At 39.3% G+C, this 20483-nt stretch overlaps 2 protein-coding genes across 4 annotated transcripts in view; one reads left to right on the forward strand and one right to left on the reverse strand.

Annotated features, from left to right (window-relative positions):
- Positions 1-1438, forward strand: LOC124179050 (ankyrin repeat domain-containing protein 49-like). The gene is made up of 3 exons (XM_046563040.1): positions 1-559; positions 711-871; positions 971-1438. The coding sequence occupies exons 1-3, from the start codon at positions 406-408 to the stop codon at positions 1304-1306; spliced, it is 651 nt and encodes a 216-aa protein (XP_046418996.1). The 5' UTR covers positions 1-405; the 3' UTR covers positions 1307-1438.
- The window catches only part of LOC124179045 (lysosomal-trafficking regulator), a 26819-nt gene continuing 7714 nt past the window's right edge, over positions 1379-20483 (reverse strand). Inside the window, exons 2-36 of one of the 3 annotated variants that reach the window (XM_046563028.1) lie at positions 18348-18508; positions 16541-16626; positions 12246-14914; positions 12084-12149; positions 11643-11797; positions 11306-11547; positions 11061-11230; positions 10340-10858; positions 10100-10204; positions 9686-9995; positions 9443-9597; positions 9148-9369; positions 8871-9067; positions 8309-8758; positions 7906-8220; positions 7718-7834; positions 7437-7637; positions 7091-7351; positions 6626-6998; positions 6083-6516; positions 5737-5972; positions 5291-5625; positions 4999-5216; positions 4736-4897; positions 4402-4646; positions 4196-4262; positions 3966-4116; positions 3736-3876; positions 3380-3597; positions 3123-3309; positions 2891-3055; positions 2674-2810; positions 2350-2588; positions 1928-2209; positions 1379-1849 (exon numbers count right to left, since the gene is read on the reverse strand). In XM_046563028.1, coding sequence (XP_046418984.1) covers positions 1648-1849; positions 1928-2209; positions 2350-2588; positions 2674-2810; positions 2891-3055; positions 3123-3309; positions 3380-3597; positions 3736-3876; positions 3966-4116; positions 4196-4262; positions 4402-4646; positions 4736-4897; positions 4999-5216; positions 5291-5625; positions 5737-5972; positions 6083-6516; positions 6626-6998; positions 7091-7351; positions 7437-7637; positions 7718-7834; positions 7906-8220; positions 8309-8758; positions 8871-9067; positions 9148-9369; positions 9443-9597; positions 9686-9995; positions 10100-10204; positions 10340-10858; positions 11061-11230; positions 11306-11547; positions 11643-11797; positions 12084-12149; positions 12246-14914; positions 16541-16626; positions 18348-18422 — 10107 coding nt within the window. In that variant the 5' untranslated portion in view covers positions 18423-18508 and the 3' untranslated portion in view covers positions 1379-1647. Of the gene's footprint in view, positions 1850-1927; positions 2210-2331; positions 2589-2673; positions 2811-2890; positions 3056-3122; positions 3310-3379; positions 3598-3735; positions 3877-3965; positions 4117-4195; positions 4263-4401; positions 4647-4735; positions 4898-4998; positions 5217-5290; positions 5626-5736; positions 5973-6082; positions 6517-6625; positions 6999-7090; positions 7352-7436; positions 7638-7717; positions 7835-7905; positions 8221-8308; positions 8759-8870; positions 9068-9147; positions 9370-9442; positions 9598-9685; positions 9996-10099; positions 10205-10339; positions 10859-11060; positions 11231-11305; positions 11548-11642; positions 11798-12083; positions 12150-12245; positions 14915-16540; positions 16627-18347; positions 18509-20483 lie in introns of all 3 variants that reach the window. The other 2 variants (XM_046563027.1, XM_046563029.1) reach the window with 2 other exon arrangements.

The following is a 20483-nucleotide window of genomic DNA, read 5'->3' on the forward strand; positions in this document are numbered from 1 at the left end:
GGGTAACGAAGTGAGACCCGCGTATAACTCCGCAACTCGGGATAGTTCGGCGTCCAAAAAAGATTTGTGAACATGTGCGTGAGAAGAAGAAGGGTTTTCAAACAAAGGGCAAGCTCTTCGGATGTTTTTCCTTAAATTTCACAACTTTATAAGAAAACTCTACGCACATGTGCAAGCCGTAAAAATTAAATTCTGTTCAAAGCGTTTTCCTTACAATATTTATGCTTTTCCTGCCTTGAAGAGACTTTCTTCTGGCTTATTTCTATCTCGGGTGCCCATGTATCTTATTTTTCCGAACTGTTAATACTACTTCTAATCTCAATGTTGTTTCAAATATTCCCCCCAGTATTTCATCCATTATATTAAAACGGAATCGTCTGCCAACTGTATTTTGTGAAACTGTTAATGGTTGTAAAAATGTCATCCGAAGAGGACGACCAGATTACGGATTTGGAGGCAATTCGCGACAAAATTTTGAGTCAGCCACGCAGTGAGCGAATGCAAGTAAGTGCCTGGGAAGATGACGATGACGGTATTGAAGAGGACCGAAACGCGAGAGGTTAGAAAATGTACTGTTCTCTGAGGAGAAATTTTTTTTTGCCATAAACAAATTTACAATTTTTTATGGTAAATTCGATTTAAACTGGAAAAAAATATCCGCATAAATTACCCTCATGAAAGCTCGAAACATCTAAAATCCTGTTGCACAGAACCAGACAGTAAAGCCATCCTAGAAGCAGCTGAAAAAGGTGATTTAGAAATGATCAGACAGCTGGTTATCAGAGATCCTAGTTTAATCCATGCCACAGACCATGATGGTTATACTCCTCTTCACAGAGCCTGCTACGGAAATCACGTAGATGTTGTCGAGGTTTGTAGAAAGAACTGATAAACATCAATCAAAGGTTCTTTAAATATACAGTTCGACAAAATGTTGTCACTTTTACATTTACATTTTACTTTTCAATAGTACTTGCTTGAAACTGGAGCAAAAATTGATGCTAAGACCAATGACGGCTGGGAGCCGCTGCATTCCGCGTGTTGTTGGAATCATGTTGATTGCGCAGCTGTGCTGATAGCTAATGGAGCTGATATAAATGCTAAATCAAAAGGAGATCAAACGCCTCTTCATTTGGCAAGTGCAAGTTCTCACAATTCTCCAGCACTGCAGCTGCTACTTCTGCATTACAATACTAATCCACATTTAGTGAATTCCAGTGGCGATAATGCGGAGCAGATCGCAAGACGTACTGGAAAATATTATCCTTTATTTGAAATGATAGAACCTTGTCTCAATAATATTTGAGATCAATTTAGATTCTATAAGTTTGTTCTTTGGAGATATTGCGACAGCAAAATTTTTACAAAACATTGGAAGTGTATTTTGACATGTTACAAAAATTTTATTAAAAAAATCTAATAAATGTATAACCATGTATGTTGCTTCTCAAATTACATAGCAGACTAGTTCGACAAAAATCTTTCTGTCATACATATATTCCATTCACACTTCACAACTAAAACTGGGATACAGTGATTATAGACCTAAACAGATAATATCAGTATTTACACTCGGGGATTATTATAGCATCATAAAAAAATATTTTACTCATTCTCTAAGCACGCTAGAACTAACTTGAAAGGAACCTAAAGTGAAGATAAGTTCACGAATTTTGGTGTTCCATTACTCAGGCGGCGTATGCCTTCCCAAATTAAAACTGTAGAATCTTCAGCTGCTGCATATAAATGGTGCTGATCCAAAGCCCATGCTAATGCGATTATAGCACCGTATCCTGTACCACTATTTACAATTTCTCTGACTAATCGTAGGTCCCAGCTGCTCCACAGTCTAAAGAAATGACGAGTCATGTGTTGGATTTACTATTGTTGATAGAATTCCTGAAATATTAGTTGAGAATAGGCCTACCGTATTACTCCGTTATCTAAACCTGTTGCAATGACATTGACTGAAACACCTTCAGGAGCATTGCTGTAGCATAACGCCGTCATTCGCCTTCTGGATACTATCGTACCAACTGGACGTGCGTTTATTGTATAGACGCTCAATTCCGAAGTATTGCTGGTTACAGCATCCTCGTTTATAGTCAAAACATTGAACACAATCGCTATGTCCCCCAATGTTTCGCTAATCGACAGCAAACTAACCGGATAACAGTGCTCCGACTGTATAGATCTGACGTATGACAGGCTGCATTAAAAAAACCATTTTAATTAGACGGATGTGTTACAATAATCTTCCCCTTGGTAAAATGGTTTTCACGAAATAGTGAAGCAGTAAAAAAATTAATAAATAAAGGCTTCGATACTTGCAGGTAATAAGTATCTGACCTATTCAAATCCCAAATAACAACAACACCTTCGTTGTCACTTGACACTGCTATACTGAATGCTCTTGACAGTGCAATCGCAGTTACCGCACATCTGTGTGCCAATAAAGATGATGCTGGCGACAAGCTGAACTGTATTTTACCAGTAGTTCCCACTGAATAACTATATACACTAATTCTACCAGATAAATGACCTGCCCAAAGCTGCCCACAGTCGGGAACTGATGCCAAAATAGTTATCTGAAAGAAAATGATGAATATTACTTATTTTCAATCTTCTAAATTTAGTTATTCGTTGGTGAATCATTTTACGAAATCCTCTCACCGGATCTAAACCAGATGATCTCAATAAAGGTCTCGGTGGCTGTTCTTTCTTGGATTTCAGTCTTGCAATTCCATCAGTACCAGTCCATGATGCTAATGCAGCTCCTAGTACTGATGCGCTGCTCAACATATTGGCACCTATTGAACATTGGTTATCAGTATGCACAACAATAGGGTTATATTTTAAAAAATAGTCCAGAAAGCTTGTATGGGCAGACCTTTCTCCTTACTGTAGCCAAGTAATAAAACTGTCAAATTTGGCAGTCCAAAAACATCACCGGTTGAGAGTGGAACTAGGTAGACAAACGGAGACCTGTGTTTATGCTTCCAGCATAGAACAGGCTCATTGCCTGGGGCACCAACGTAGTTGCCCCACTTTATCCCTTTAAGAAAAATTGAAATAACAAAGATGTTGACACAAGAGTAGCTAGAACTTTCGTTTCATTATACCTGTAACTCCTTGTATAACTGGGGGAATACTGGCAGATGGTGAAGATGTCCCGAGATTTTGAATTGCTAAAGGATGTGCAGTTCTGAACAACTGTGCAGGCGTTTGTCCGTAAGTTCGCACCATAGTTTCCCACGCTTGGCGTTCCAAGGGATCTGCTATTTGCTCGACATTGAATCCGTAGTATGTCTGAAATAATGTTTTTTACTCAACTGTAATTGGGTCAAGGTATGTTACAAAAAAAAGCCTGCAAACTTACAGCTGGATGAAAGACGTTAATAGCTTCCACTGCAGGTCGTCCAGTTTGTCGAAATCCGAAAACAAGATCTATCCAAAATGGTAAGACTTCCCTAACAAGCTCAGCTTCCAGTGCAGCCCTGTGCGCTAGTATGAAAAGGCGAGCATCACCACCACACCATGGTGGTAGTTCTACATCACCAACTGTGTTACCATTTTGACGTACACCAAAATTGAATCCTACAATGAAAATATTAAACAGGTCGTATGCATATGTTTCGTTATTATTAGACGTTTGTAATATTAAAATTACCACATTGAAGAATTGCAAAACATCTAGTAAAAAAAAATATGCAGTATAGGTAACAAAACATATACCTTCCGAATTAAGTAGAAACTCGGGCAAATAAAAGAATTCAGGGATAAGTTCTTTCACATCTGTTGTAGAATCGCAGCTTGTTAATCTCCATGTAGTAGCCAGGGCGTGAAAGGTTCGATCAGGAATATCAAAGTTGTTATCTACATCAAAGTATATAATATATCTACCAGCCTTTTCCACGTTGAACTTATATTAGTAAAAATCCTTAATGAATTCATAATAAACTCACCTTGATATGACAGGAACATGCTTGTGAATGGTGGAAGCCGGACCAAAAAATGTAGAACAGTTCCCGAATTGCTGTAGTGTGATCCATAATGAAATGGTTCTTGATTCAGAGCTATGAGATTCAGTCCTTCCATAAGAGCTTGTTTCAGATACTGAAACATAAGTATGGGTTACGTATGATGATGGTTCTCAAGGTTTGATGTTCATATAATTTATGGAAAATATACGCACATTGTAGTTATTGATATAGTATTGTTCGTTTTTTTTATCTTGTACAGCCATCGGTCGTTTGAAATTTCTGAAAAAAATCTTCACGTTAATGTGGCAAACTAATAATTTTCTCCAAGTTTCGAATACCTAATAAAAAAATGTGGCTTAGAGCTGGGAAGATATTCTCTTGATTTCCATATTGCATATGGAGTAAATTAGATACTCACCTATAGATTTTCGGATCATCCAAATCGATTTTCTCACTGAAGTAATCCGATAAGACAAAAGGAAATACTGGATACTGCATCAAGTCATTGTAAGATCGGCCAGCAAGTTTATTTAAGCGAGTAATGTATTCCCAGTTGGTTAATACACCACTACGCCACAAAGCTAGTGCCTCTCTCAAATCATCCCCAGGTATTCTCCTTGGCAAATTGCAGGCAGATAATTCTGCTACAAACTCATCTCTTTCCTATATCATTATTATAATTATCATTTCAGCATTTTGTATGGTTTAGCACTTCCATAAGATAACTAACCGAAATTTTTTAAAATTAATACCTTGGAAGAGTTGAATGCCAATAAGTAAGTTCTTCCAGTAACGATGAATATCTCAATTGCTCGCTCTTGTAATTGATATCTCCGTTTGTGTAATTCACGAATATCTTCTAGTCGCCAGGCTGTACCACCTGCCATAGTGAGATCTAAACCACCTAACGCAACCTAAAATATGAATAATAACATGAATCGAGGGTTAAGAAAATTTGTATAAAATATTATGAAAAAATAGAAAAGAAAGAGAATTTATTTTGGAATTTACTTACATCGATGTGCAAAGGTATGTCAGGATTTTCAGGGACAAAATAGAGGCAGCTTTCCCCTATAAGAGCCTCCCCGCGTAATTCTGCCCCAGGTGTAACTACTTTGGCTTGCGCAGTTTTGCGAATTCTTTCTGTTGTGTGTAGTTTTTCGATTAGAGTAGTTGAGTTTACATCTTGGCGATCTGTTGTCAGCAAATAAGCCAGAGGTTCTTCCATTTTGGCTACATTTGAGTGAAAAAATGAACATGGGGATAATTAAACGATAATGTACATAGTTTCATTAAAGTCGACATACCTAGTTTGTCTTGACATTCAGGCATTAGAAATCTTTTATTCATTTTCAAATGACACCTTTGCATTCTTATTCTAATTCTTGCAGGACCTTCTGTGGGGTCCAATTCCCAACTTCTCGGATAATTTTCTGAAAAATGCCAAGGTGCTCTTTCATGCGTTAACCGCTTAGCCAAGTCCCGCCATCTGGCCATTGCTTGGGCTTTCATCGCGCTTGACTGTTTCAATTCGTTGATAAGTATTTTACGTGCTAAATTTTGTTCTTTCACAACAGTCCTTGTCAGAGCCATTGCACCCTCCGTCAATTGCTTTGCCAGCGAATCGAATTTGTTACCAATTCTGTGAAAAAACACCAATTACGGTAAATCAAAAAAAAAAGAAAACTAAAAAGTTCGAATATTTCCTAGTGGGAATATAAATGCTTCATAAATCCAGTGCAACAATACTTGCCTGTGTATTGCGGACACATTGTTTTCCATCCACAAATCACGGTCTCTCATCAACTCTCGTCTGAGCATAGTTAGCTCTTCATTCCATAAGCCTGGTGTAGCTTGATCGATACTTTTTGTGAGATTCCATATACTCAAAGCTTCTCTAAGCTCAGCGCACACTCTGGCATCAGCACTAGGCATTTCATCGCGCCGTTGTAAAAGATCCCACAGAAATACAGTGAATTTATGTTCGATCTGTGGTATAAACAGTGTGCAGTTTAGATTACACGAGTTGAAAAGATGCTTCGATATTTTGATTCGATAGCATTGTTGCTTGCGCAGTTTTAATATCATTTCATGACTACCTGTGGATGTACTTCCAATAGCGAGGTCAAGATTTCTTTGAGGTTTGGTTCCTCCATCAACGATCTGACAGCATAAACCCTCATGTTATTGCTTTGGTGTGGTCCTAACAACCACACCATAATTCTAGCAGTATTTTTTCTTAAAATTGGTCTAGATGACCAGGTACCCCCCCAAGGATTTTTTCTCTCCTTCGGAGTTGCTAGTCCATGTAAAAGTGTTGCAAACAATCGCCGGGTTAGTTCTGATTCAGTCGCCGATGGTGACTGATCCGCTGTTGTAATGAATTCTACTGCACGAATCAGGATCGCACGAAGACGCTCGCTCAGCTCTCCTTTACCAGCTTCGCGTACAACGGTATTTGAAGTGCCTTGTAAACTGCCGTAACTTGAAGAACGTGATCCATGGTCACTTTGTTCGCTTGAAGTGGTCAAAACTGAAAAGACAAGCAAGGTAGTTGGGATCTTACACCATTTCATTGCAAGAAACTCGATGTAACAATCATTGGTTATTCTTCGAAATAATATAAAAAGTATTAGATGTACCTGATGCAAGGTACGATGCAGTACTGCGTAAACGGAAGCCGTGATGAGAGGAAACTCTGGCAGTCAATGTGTCTAATTCTCCATCGAATAGTGCCACCTGCGCATCTCTAGCAACAGATACACATATAGTACCGATGCCACACTCAGATCGTTCTCTCAATTCAACGTGAGTGAGTATTAAATGCAAATCTACAACGGCTTGCATGTGATGAGTGCCAGGTAATTCCAGTAATTTTGTTGCAATAGCAACAAGTAGAATATGAAAATCGTGAAGCAATGATGTAGAACTGCCTCGATGTGCAGCACTGATCAACGCCCTTATCATCGATTCAGCTAAACCCATTTCCAAAAGCACTCGCAGTGCATTTGGGTTCTGTTGGAAACACACGAAACAGCCGAATTATAAAATTCACAGATATGCTGTTTCAAGTGTATATTAAAATTCATAAAAATCATTTATCTTACCTTAGTGACCATATCGGTAACAAAAGACACCATGGGTCTCGCAATATTTGGGTCGGTACCAGAGGCTTTTAAAATCATAGCTAACAACGGAGGCATTCCTGCTGTTGCTGGACCACATAAAGCTAAGCTTTCTAAAGCCATAACCAGAGACTCACTGCCGGGATACAAGGAGATTTGGTTGGCCAAATGCATGAAGTACTTTTGCTTTATAAACTTGTTAACTTCCTCGTCGCTAGCACGCTCAAGATAAGTCTGAATTAGCTGTTGAACGGCAATCATACATGTGCTTATTGAGAATAAATACTAGATTCCATTAAAAATGCAAATAATGTAAATAGCAGTATACCTTTAATAGTGCAGTACGAACTCTGGCATCAGGATTGTTAGCTAATACAAGTAATAACTCAGGTTTCAACACGTGTTTCAATACTGAACCAACTTGATTGTCTGGTAGCATCCTCAATGCATCCCGCAGCAGTAGAAGCAATCCTTCACAAACCATTCCTTGACAAGCTTTCCTTTCATCCGTCCATACGGACTGCTTAAACTTTGAAGAGAAATTTTTCATGACGAGTCTCATCTGTATTTGTATTCACTGAGAACTTTGGAAATCAAAACCATACGTACAGGAAGTTGAGTAGTAGATCCATCGCTGGCTGCAATTCCAGAGTCTTCACCTCCACTGGGCTGTCTCTGTGGACCATTCGTATGTTCTCTTTTTCTTGATGGTCTACCCTTCTGAATCTGTCAAGGTAAATATTTTCAATAAAACTTGTCAAGCGTGGTGGGATGTATTCTGATTTCGAGACTCTTACTTGAATGTTAGCCAGAGCCTTATTCAACTTGCCAGCATCAACCGTGTTAATGGATTCATCGGATGAACTAACAGTGCAGCTCACTCTCATGGGAGTTTTTTTTTCGTCCAGTGGTGGAAGCAAGAAGTAGATATTGTGTTTTGCGTGTGTTACGTATGTTTCTGAAGCCTGGTGTACCAATACTAAATAGTCTGTGATGGCAATTAAACGCGGTAATTCTGGTGGCGCTCCCATTAATGCTTGCACTAATTCAACGATGGCAGTACCTACTGTTGTATCCAAAGAAGCACCTAGATCTTCATACATGAAGTGTTCCTGCAGATGATGAAATTGCCAGGAATTTATATGTTAATGCATGGTGCAGTCAATTTTACATTTTACTGGAGTAAAAAGGGAAACTTACCTTGCATAAAGTTAAAAGTGTGTTGACAATATCAACTCTATTCAATTGCGTGGCATTAAATTCTCTTTGAGAATGCTGATCTCTTAACAAGACCAATAATGCTTGTAGCAGAAAATTTAATGTGTCATATTTAGCCCATGCCCGCCAGGCACTGAGGGCTCCATTGATCAATTCCGGATCTGTTATTACAGCTTCACAATTTTGAAATATCGCATGATTTCCACTTGCAATATCTTTTATCAGAATTGGACTGTCGCACGCCGCATCTAGCATTGCTTTGAGGATATGCTTTCCTGCATGGCAACGTGGTGATTCCAAAACGCGGAGAAGAAGAGAAGGCCCATCTTCTGATCGATATTGATTCAACAGTTCTGAATCACTGCGAGCTAAGTGCAAAACAGTGGACAAGGCCAAAGCCTGTTCTTCCTCTGTAGAATTTAACTCGACCACCTGTAATTAAGTCGACCATTATAAAGTGTCTATTGCAAAATCGGCACTATTGCATAAAGACAAGGTTAACAATGGTTATCCTGCCTGGCTTTGTAAGGAAAAAATAACGAACCCTCGCGAATAAGTACAGAAAAATGGGTATTCCCCCAACAAGGCTCGCAGCTGGTATGAGTCCTCTGTATTGCTGACATTCCAGACGAGTCATTACAATTGGTGCTACAGAGAGTGGTGGTTGTTGTGAAACTCTATGCTCTGGTGCTGATATAATTCTGAATCCAGGCTGGCCAGGAAAAAGATTACCAACGACAGCTGTGACATGAAAAGAAAAGAGCCATATGAAATATTGTAAATGAGACATTCTGCGTTGCAACAATCTCTGTACAGCTTACCTTCAGAACTGGCAATGGCTTGTGGATACAAATGCACAATGATAGGATTTTGAGCTTCATAGCTCAACAGTAAGTTATCTTGCAATTCTTCCAAATGAGAATTAGTGGCGTCCATAACTGCATCCCAGTTAATTTCTGTGTCAGATATTTTAGTTTCAACTGCATGTCTTAGATACGTACCACCATACGATTTTCTCCTACTTGTATCAAATTTACCTCCCTCTGAAAATGAATTGGAAATTTAAACATGTCCTAGCAAAAATTGATCCGGTACTACAAGTTTGGTTTTGCTTACCAAATTTGAATTCTCTAACACCGTTCAGTGCCCCAGATGCTATCAGTGGTGCAAAATCAGGTTTTGCTGTATTGAGTGTGCATTCCGCTAGACTGGTGTAATTTGGTCCAAGGCTAGCAAAGTACAAAGCTCTGTCTCTAGTGAATACAGGATACCTGAAATAAATGTGTTGAAGATGGTGCAGTCCAATGGTGCCGCCACAAATTTATGTGAATTGCGACTAGATCAATCTGTGCAATGTACCTGAATATCATCAAATTTCCGAGATACCAAGCTCCGTTTCCGTTTGGTCCAATTTGACCTAGTAAGATGCAAGTTGTTCCAGGTTTTCTAACTAACAAACCATCGAATGGCAGTTGTGCTCGCACTTCTCTCCACCCATCTATCCACAGCACTACTTCAACTACCGCGCTACGTTTGTTCAATACGGTATCTTTACAGTTCAATGCCAAATGATGCCATCGTCCTGATGGAAACGTGCCTGTTATAGACGTTTCCGAAATGGTACGATTCGTTTTATCGTCAGGTCGGGTTAGCCGCAAAATGAGTTTATCTGTACGAAATGATGTTAATATCATATTATATCAATAAGGCAAAATATATTTGGTAATGCATTCAACATCTTGATGCCGTAGGTAATGTAATCTTGTTGCCTACCAGATCGAAGGTCAAGCCAAGTTTCCAGCACTAATGATTCATAGCCAATTGACATCAGGTGAATAATCGATGTTGGAGTAGGTGGTGAGGTAGATCCTGCCACAACTGTAAATCCGAGGAAAAAACTATTCATTTAGTCTTAAATAATTCCAGCGAGATTTTAGGTAGCACCTATTATCATCAAAGATTCCGTAGGTATTGGATAATTCGTTTCGACCATTTTATGATAATGAGAATCACCTTCTCGACTCCAATTATCTGACAAAATCCCCCAATCTGAAAGACTTTCGCTTCCAGATCCCAGCAGTGGAGATGTAGGTATAACCACACTTCTGTTTATACTTGATGAGCCTCTTTCTACTCTGAGCCACATGGATGCAGAAAAGCCATGTAACCAGACTGACCAAGTTAGTTCACGTCCAACAGGTAAGCATACCGCATGTACAGACCATGGACTACAAATTCCGGAAGACAAGTGTCCTTTCCTGAAATTGCTCACTAAATTCTCAGCTTTCTCTAAATTTTTAGCATCTTCATTGTGAATTTTCGGCATAGCTGTTACTTCTGCAGGTATGGGAAATGCTAAAATAAAATTAGGCTGAGGTCTGGCGGCAAGAACTAATCGAAAGAGAGGTTCGAGTAAGGGCGACAATGGTGGTGATTGGACTTTGAATAACGATAGATAAGAGATTAGCTCCATAGGAGTAATCGATTGAGTTGCCAATAATGTAAACACTTCGAGTACAGCGTGTTGTAAGTCTGCAATGAAAGAGACAAAGAAATGTGATTCAGTCTTTGAGAATTCATTAAAAAGAAAAAAAAAAACACTCAATGGAAATGTTTGTTTCTACGAAAAAATTTTCATCAAAGAATGAAAATGAATGAAATCCATTGAACTGTAAAAGAGTTATCATTCATCATTAATTAATCCTCTATTTATTGATAAGATGTATTTCGTTACCTTGACATTGTGACGTTCTACTAGTCAGTGATTCTTTGAAGCCGTTAAGTATTCTTGTTATCGCTCCCGAAGCTGCGAGAGCAGCGCAGCTTGAAACGCTTTCTCTGCATGTTATTGCAACCCGTCTCAAACCACCCGTTAGTATCACACCCCTTTCACCTTCCATACCTCTGTTAAAATTAAATTTGATTAACGAATAGTTCCTCGCCTGGTTCAATAGATGAGCTCTTCAAAATACGACTCACTGTTCACTGAAATGGATCAACAAATCCACTGCCAAAGAGCATAGTGCTGGATGTGCTGTGGCATACCCTCTTGCTTCGACAATGGGGCCTAAAGGATTCGCCTTTTTCGGAGTTGAATGTTGCGGAGTTCTTCCTGGTACTTCAATGTCTGCATCATAGCCATCATCCGCAGTTACGTATTCTCCGGTGCTACTGTCATCTACACCAACATCCGGTAATGGATCGAGTGTCATTGTAGGGAGCTGGAAAAATGTATATCCAAAATCCCACTCTGACCAAAGATGCGTGAAATTATCTTTTAAAAACTACAATCTTAATTATTCAGAAATTGGCTTACCCTTGGCCGAATTTGTTGCGGCATTGTCTGTTCCGGGGTGGGTTTCAGCATTGCAACTCTCAGTAACACTTCAACCAGCATTGCTATTCCATGTCCTAATTTGATCCCAGTGTCTATTAATGATCTTCTTAGTTCTTTGATCAAGTCGCATCCAGCTATGCCACAACCCATTTCACATATAATGAGAACGCAAGGATACAAGTAGAAACAAAATTTTCAAGTGCAAACTACACAGAATAAATTTGTTGAAAAATACGCGGATCGGACGGTACGGTTCGTGCGACGTGCGTTCGAGAACTGAACTATATTTTCATTGCAAGGTATTCAATTGTAAAGATTATACATTCATTTTAATCCACAGCTGCAGGCTGTGATATTGATATTGTAAAGATGGTTTTACATCACAGTGTAACGTCGATTCGTCGTTTAAAATAAACTTACCCAATCGAGATGTCAGGCAACACGTTATCAAGGCTTCCATTAATCTGTGTACTGATTTACCAGTTTCTGAAAATAATTACATCAACTTGTTTTACAATCATGACTACGTCGTTCGTGAATTTTAATACAATTATGCGGTGTTATTGTTGCTCCTCGACTCACCTTTTATTTCATCAGATGCAATGCAAACTGCCAGTTTCTTGAATAATTCAATACACAGTTGAGACCCAGGATGATTTGAAAGCTCCGTTCGAAATAATGGACTGCACAATGCCACTCCCGCTGCAGCCCTCCATACCGCACTGGCTTGATTCAAACTGTTCTTTAAATAAGTAGAATCATGCACACGTACTTTTCCAACAACTCGTGAAGATAAGTCAGTTATTATCAAATTCGACGAATCCTCACAATCAGTCTTGATGTTCGTTTCAGTCTTTTTCGTGGCACAATAAACTTGCGAGTTATTAACTAATTCTAACTTACATACATCAGTCTCATGCGACATACGAATCATCGCTTCTTCAACTTCATCAGCCTTTTCACCATTAATCGACAAAGGATTGACATCATTCGCTCCGACTATCACGTCGCTTTTGTCTTCCATAATGTCATTGGATGCCGTATAGTTTTCCAAAATATCAAGTAAATTCTTCGTTTCTTTATCAAGGAAGTGGAGCAGTGAAACAAGCGCTGGTCTAGCTGGATCGTCGACATCCGCAAGATCTTCGCAACTAATTTTCCAAATTTCCATTATGACGGAAACTTCCAAAAGGGCGCATACGTTCCTAGTAAAAGCAGGGTCGAGTAAAATTTTCAGAACTTTATCCAGTCCATTGATTTCTGTGAATCTCTCGCACATAGGTGCATTGACTATCAAACTAGCGATAGCTGATAAGCAGGATTGAATCAGGAACTTCGACATCACATTGTTGTTTTCGGTTTCGTACCATTTCAGAGCCATTTGAAAAGTTGGATAAAATACTTTGAAGAGCAACTCTTGGCGTACAAAAAAGCCCGAGTTTGGCGTAACTTTCAGCAAGTGTGCCATAATGATGTAACACATTTTCGGATCGTCCGGTACCAGAAGTTCGGTGTAAAGTTCCAGGAAATCCCAAGAATAGTTTGTCGGCTTACTGCAAGTGTTGCACACATCCAGTCCTGGGTATGCCCCAAGTTCTTTGAACAGAGTGCGTTCCAGCAGGGCAACAGCTGGCGCATATGTGAGAGAATTCCGTTTCTTTAAGAATGTAACGATGCTTGATAAAATGGCCTTTGGAGGACAGCAACAACACGTACCAGCGGCAGCCGCAACTTTTAACAGTCTGACTTGCAAGTCTTCCGGAAATAAGTGAGACTCTTTTAACAAAGATGTCAGTGTCATGAACAAAGTTGAAATGCAGCAGCTTCGTTTGGTGATCGAGCCAACGATTCGTTCGATGTATGCAATCCCTAGAATATCGAAGTGGTGATGATTTTCAACTTTATCTACACACGATTTGTGTTTGTTTTTGCGACACTGTCCCATGTGACACAGTTCCGTCCTGACGCGTTTTAAGGCACTTATCAAGGCACCGACCATGTCAATAACCTTCCGCGCTCTTGTCACGGACCTCTGTTGATCAACACTCGGTAGACCAACGATGGTCAAGATTGTTCTTTCGACAATTTTACCATCTTGGCTTTCGGTGAACAGTTGAAACAATTCCAAAAACCCCTTCAACTTTTCGGTAGTTCCTCGCTGATGAAGCAGGCAGTACAAAAACGTAATGATTCCGTAAGTAGTGGCGAAAATGAATTCCTGAAGAAGCGAGCCCTCCTCAGGCAACATAACTGATACCGGTCTGCTACAGGCATCCTCCAACAACCTCAGGGTCATAGGTAACAAGCCGTTGTGGATAACGGCAGTTGTCGGCTCATCTGCTCTGAGTACGCGCTCAAGTGCTGTGAGCATCAACCTTGCGGCGGCTGCTTTCAAAGAGGCAGATTCGGTGCCGGTTAAATTTGTACCGTCGATCCCGAACTGCAGAGACCAGAGAGTATCCAGAGCAAATTTTAGCACCTGAACAGCGGGCGTTTGTTCAGCGGGAGTATCGTAGTCCCTCAACCCTTGGAGAAGCTGGATGATGAGTAAACTGGTGTCAAAAGGACTGATGAAAGTGTTGAAGATGGCTTCTATGCGCTCGTCGATAAAATATTCAGGGGTTCGTTTGACCGGGCGGGATGGTAGCTGATAAAGGGGAGTGTCCCATTTTTCTTCCTCGTCACTTCTCACGACAGATGTGAAATATTCGAAATCCATTGGATTCAATCGTATCTTCAAAGTCAATGATCTTGCTTGGTCAATTCCATCTGTAAGCATTTCCGATTCACTGCTGATATTCTCGATGGAAGCTTTGGTCTCGGTTTTTTGTTGGGACAACGTCTTCGCCCCCATGCTATGCTTCCTAACTTTCTTCCGTTGCGCATGGCTCTCCGATTTGTTCTTCGTTTTGACATGTTTCTGTTTTTTGTTTGGTATTATATTCACAGTGTCAACGATGTCGTTGTTGCAGTGGAACTTTATGTAGGGATTCTTCGGTATTGCACCATCACTTTCTTGAAACGCCACTGGGTACAGTGCAACAAGTAACGCAACCAATTCCCTCCCACAAGAAAGTCCTCGTACACCTAGCAGGTGCAACGCAGCTAAACATCGCCACCCTTTACCCCGCACTAAGTACTTTCTGAGACCCTTGAGCTCTCCGCCTTCTGTACGAAATGCGCAGAGCATGTGAACGTCGGATAACAATTCGCAGGCGACAAGAGTCGCGACTCCACCTCCGCCTCCTGAACTAAAATTTATTCAAGGAAATTATTTTTTTGTTATAACGACGTGCATCCTTTGATTTTTAAAGTAGACAACAAAGAGTGATTGCAATCCGTATCAAGCTGAGGTCGTGCTCGACGTTTTATTTGTCGTCAATTAATCGTATACGAACATCGTATAAAGTATAATTATAATTTTTTATCATGCATAAATTATGTGTTATTGATTGTGACCCTTGAATAAATGATACCTACATGTGTAACTGTCATGGGATTGAATTACACGAACAAAGATATAACGTTATTGCCATTGAAAATCTAAATAATGTGATATCGCAATGCATAGCGTCGGTCAATTCATTAAACTTCGACTAATTTATCTTTATGCGAATATAAATAACATAAAACTTAATTAGTAAGTTTTATGTATCACTTTTTAATTGCTTGTGTGTAGTTGCAGGGGTGTTAAAAAAATAAATTTCAAAAACTCCACGCGTTATCTAATTTGTCTGCACAATCTCGAGCAAATAAGTCTCGATAGGCACGAATTTTTTCGATTAATAATTAGTTTATGGTATAATTCCGCTGAATAATTTGCAGTATGAATTTAAGAGAGGAAAGCTTTGAAAAAAAAGGAACAACTGATTAAACAATCGGGGAATTGCTCAGCTTCATAAAATACACTCTGCACGAAATTGTGCAAAAATTATCTATATGTGCGACTTTGCAGAGTTAAAACTAAGGGAAATAAACAGCACTCACAATTCGCAAATATTCCTATAATTGACAAGAGGTTGAACAGACGAAGAACTATGAAAACATAACATATGAACTGAATTGTAAAAGTGTGTGATTCCGCTGCGAAACTTATTATTATTTACACATTGCATTATAAATGAACTACTGATAAGCTGCAGCCACATCGAGAGCATTATCATAAGGCAAGAAAGATTTTAATTACATTTAATTGTGAAGGATGCGCGAGGAATAATAAATGTGATTAATGATGCTATCCACGGTCCGCGTAATCTGTGCTGCACGTTTCTATAATAACGACAAGTTACTGTATACGGAACTAGTTTCACACTTTCTATACCTAATTACCATGCAATTAGCATTTGCATAGAGTATAACGTTATATCCGTTATTCGAAGCACGGTAAACGCGATAGACGAGAAAAATCTGTGATTATAACATGTGCGAAGATCGCGTAAAGTTCCTTGTAAAATATATAATCATTTACACACATATTATGTAGCAAAATACACGATAAAAACTGTTATAAACCGTCCCAACTATACATTTTGATAACACGTATCTATGCACCTATATTATATGTATATGGAAGTTTTCGATGCAGTAATTATACTCCGCGTAAATAATTAATTGCATAATTATTGTACAGCTTTATGAGAGATATTTGCCGTAGATAGAATTAGTGTTACGCTGTGCCTACATGTGGATGACAATGGACAGAAATTGACGAAGTATTTTCATTCCACAGAACATAATTATTATAATGTTATGCTGCATGCGCGATAAATTTTGTTGGGTCTTTTGCGATTATTAATTTGTAGGCTTATAGTTTTAACGACATCGATTCCTCGCTCACTAATTAAACATGCAACGAATTGACTGATAAGAATTCTTACCAGAAGGAGAGTGCATCTTTGACATCGCGGCCGTCTTTGACTTGGACGAGTAACTCTGCCAAGAATATATCAAGCCACTCAGATTTCTGTAACGCAAATGTCGAGCCGTTAATCACCTGGGTTATTATTGCCAAAATAACGAATCAGTCTGCCGTCGCGTTTTTGTGTAATAATTATCACACCGCTTGCAGGTGACATTGTATCAGATTACAATCCGTGCATGCAATTACAGTTGAATTTTCAAATCGATTTACGTTTGTCACAGGAATATAACTACAAACTCGAAACTAGGCACGAAGAGACAAAAATGACGAACAAATTTTGCAACGTACAGAATTCGAAACATGCAAAAAAATTCCTCTGCAACGAAATTTGGCATTTATAAATTGTGATTCTGTTTATGAAAAAAAAAAATAGAAAGAAATCGAGCAATGTTATTTTAAGTATAGTGATTTTACTCCGTATTGAAATACGGGGAACACCCTGTATACAATGTCGAAAGTATGTTCATATATGTGAGATGATATTTAAACGGAGATAATATATTGTTGTGTAGAAAAAGTGAAATTATCAAGCTTCTCGTTTGACGTAGACGAGAACGTTATGTAATTGATATATATGTAAAACATCTTTAGTACGCGGAGTTGAGATCTTGATTTGAAAATTGTTATCATTTTTGCGTGTACCTGTTGTGTCAAAGAATGACAAATTAACGTGGAATGTGAATGAACTCCGTTTCGTCGGTAAAATTTGCAGCATTAGATTTTCTTCGTAAATTAATATTGCGAGATCGGTTGAATTTCAACGTGCTCCAAAAATACAGCCCACGAGAAGTTACACGACTCGTAGAACTCGACTAACCCTAAAGAAGCGTGATTGAAAATGCACCTCCGGTGCTTCACTGTATCTGCATATCTACGCGTATATAAACCAGCGACATTTTAACATCACTATATCGTCTCCAGCCAGGCTAAGCCGTAAGCTTGATCCATACGGATTTAATTTCACGTGTCACCTTAGCATACAAGCAATAAACAAACGGTTGGAGCTAAGAGGGAACACGTCGCAGTAATTCATCCGCAGTCGATTCGTCACGCGGTCCCTGAATAAAACGTTTACATTCATTTTTAAAGATTATTACACTAGCCCACTCCTACAATTTGGGAAGAAGAAAAGTACTCAAGAAAAAAAAAAAATCAAATTCTAAATTTCAAAGAGTAAAACGTGATACATACGAGAGAAAACGTCTTCAGAGTAATTTTATACCCTGTAAGATTTAATTTTATATACACTCGAGTAACCGGAATTAAAGATATTATTTCGATAGTTAAGTTGAAACCAAACTATTTTTGCCGTCAGTTTTTCTCATGCTAAAGTAATACCGTCCGAATTCTTATTTCAAGCATGCCGAGGACGGCCATGTCGGTCATTTTGTTCGATAACTTTGAATTCACTTATCCAATATTTTACCTCGTTAAAACCGCACATTCTTTATAAACTGATTCAAGTTTCTGCGCGTCAAGTTTGTATCCACAGGTATAAAATTGTATAATTTTTACCTACTCGAAACCTTGTTGAACAATTGAAAATGAACAGGAAAAAATTATCCGCGGTAATCGCATTGACTAATAATAAACAGTGTATTACAGACTCCTGGGTTTTTCATACCGCGATAATATTCGCGATAAAAATTGCATCCCACGCGACGGATTTTCACGCCTACTCGCACACTCGGTATCAATTTCACTGAACGTCTCAAGTTAGTTGCGTAAAAATCGCGTTTCTAGGTACAGACATGTCATCTCACCTCGTAACTCTGGTGTTCGGCGTGTATGAAGTAGTCCCATAAAAGCTGCAGCCTATTGGGCAGCCCAGTCGTCATTGCCACACTCTGGGGCTCTTCTTCAGCGGGTATCGTCTCCTTCCTCGAGTGGGTATCAAGTGACGGTCGTCCTCATAAGTGAGAAACTGCGTTACACGAAAGGTCCATCATAGTAGGTAGGCGAACATACGTATATACGAGTATAAATGCAAGCGACACCGATGCACCGATATCACGTTCACCTCGACCGCATCGGTGCAGCTTCGATATCTTTCCTTTCCTTTTTGTATAATGAATTCCCGTCTCGGGCCCGATATCGTCGAATAAAAGCGTCAATATCCGCGTCCCGAATACGTCCAACCCCCCAAGGAACCCCTTTTCGGACTCGCGACTCGGAGGCGGAAACGCGGGTGTCGAAACCCTGACGGTTCTTATTGTTAGCCGGACACTATTCGACGTGTTGTGACCGATTGCCGCACGTATATTGGCTTATATAACGTCCCGGGAACGTGTATATAACAACACGCTACAGGCCGTTGTTCATCAGTGACGAAAAGACACTGCACACTCGATAATATGTACCTAGATATATGGCTGTGGTGTAAAGCCTCACACTTATGCATACATACACCCTGCAAACAGTTTCTCTCCGCTGCAGAAGCGAGAGAAGCCTCTCGAGTGTTTCCAGCCACTAACGGAGAGCAGTAACCCCGCGCCATATTACACTCACCCTGCAGATAAATAACTTTGTACGTATAATAACGTATTGTAATGTAATATAATATATATGAATAAACGCGGACAGATATTGTGCACAACATATATGACACTCGCTAATGTTGTTTAACCGCTATCGCGATATTTATGTGAGAGACAAGAACAATGTACACTCGTGAGATTTCAAGCTAATTCTCGGTCAAAGTAAATATCGTCAAAGTAAAAATAAGCCAAAGTATGCTGGGGGTTGAGTAAGCCGGCAAACAGAATTGGAGGCGACCAACGAGACTGAACAAACTTTCATGACACACACAATTCTATTGTAGTTGTACATCCCACGATGTAAATAACGGCTGTCGCACCCCTGAGAAAGTCTGCGACTAAATATTATCGGGAAGACCCGGTATAAAATATATAATTGGGCTCTTCTGGCCAACTTCCGGTGAGCTCAAAACCACCGACATGGAGACGCGACAAGTATAAACGGTATAATCGATAAGACTGAAGTTAGGAACGTTAACCGAGCGAAACATGAGGGAAAAAATGACTATCGCGCGATTTTAGAATAGTTTTAAAGGAGTTGGCTTTTCAAAATAAGACTGTTTTTGGTTATCATGATTAACTAAATTTTGTACATCGCTGAAGGGCGAAGTAACGATGTGTTTCCTGAACATCCTCGTCGGAATCGGGAGTTCAATGCGTCTCTGTTGTCACAATGAAACACAAAAAAACGGGTTAATTTATGCAACGATATTAATGTTATACGGTCGCAACGTAAAGTAACGTATTTTATGTAAAAATTCCCCAACTCTCGGCGTTGCAGCACGTTATTATTTATCGTCACAGTTTTATCTCTTTATCGGCTCAAGACTTTTCCACCAACGTCACCCTTCGTGTTTACCTTCATGTAGTTACTTATTTACTTGGGTATAACGTGGAAGGATGGTAGCCGGCACGGCTATAGTGAATAACATGTTGACTTATCGATAATCCTGCGGTGATGCATACCTATGCACACGTACTGTTCACAATTTGCGTTGAAAAATTACCACTCGAAGGGTTTGACTAATTGTAAAACGAGTCCATGTATGATCTGCGGTTATATATTTATATATATGATGTATATATAAATGATTAGTTTCAGGATTTGATAGTAATAAGATGTATTGAAAACGCCAGTCAAGAAGAATTAATTATCTTTAGAATAAAACGCAGTATTGATTGATTATTATCAGTGTTAGAACAATTATTGGTGCGTTGAGAAGTCCGGCGATGATTCTTAATGATCGATTGTTTTCGGAAAAACTGAATGTGTAACATACGTCATGGAGGACAAGGAGGAAAATGATTAGATATTGCGACTCGGTAGGAACGAATATTTAGTATAAAGAGTGTGAATCATTT

The sequence above is a fragment of the Neodiprion fabricii genome, chromosome 3 (assembly GCF_021155785.1).
Source record: "Neodiprion fabricii isolate iyNeoFabr1 chromosome 3, iyNeoFabr1.1, whole genome shotgun sequence".
NCBI lineage: Eukaryota > Metazoa > Arthropoda > Insecta > Hymenoptera > Diprionidae > Neodiprion > Neodiprion fabricii.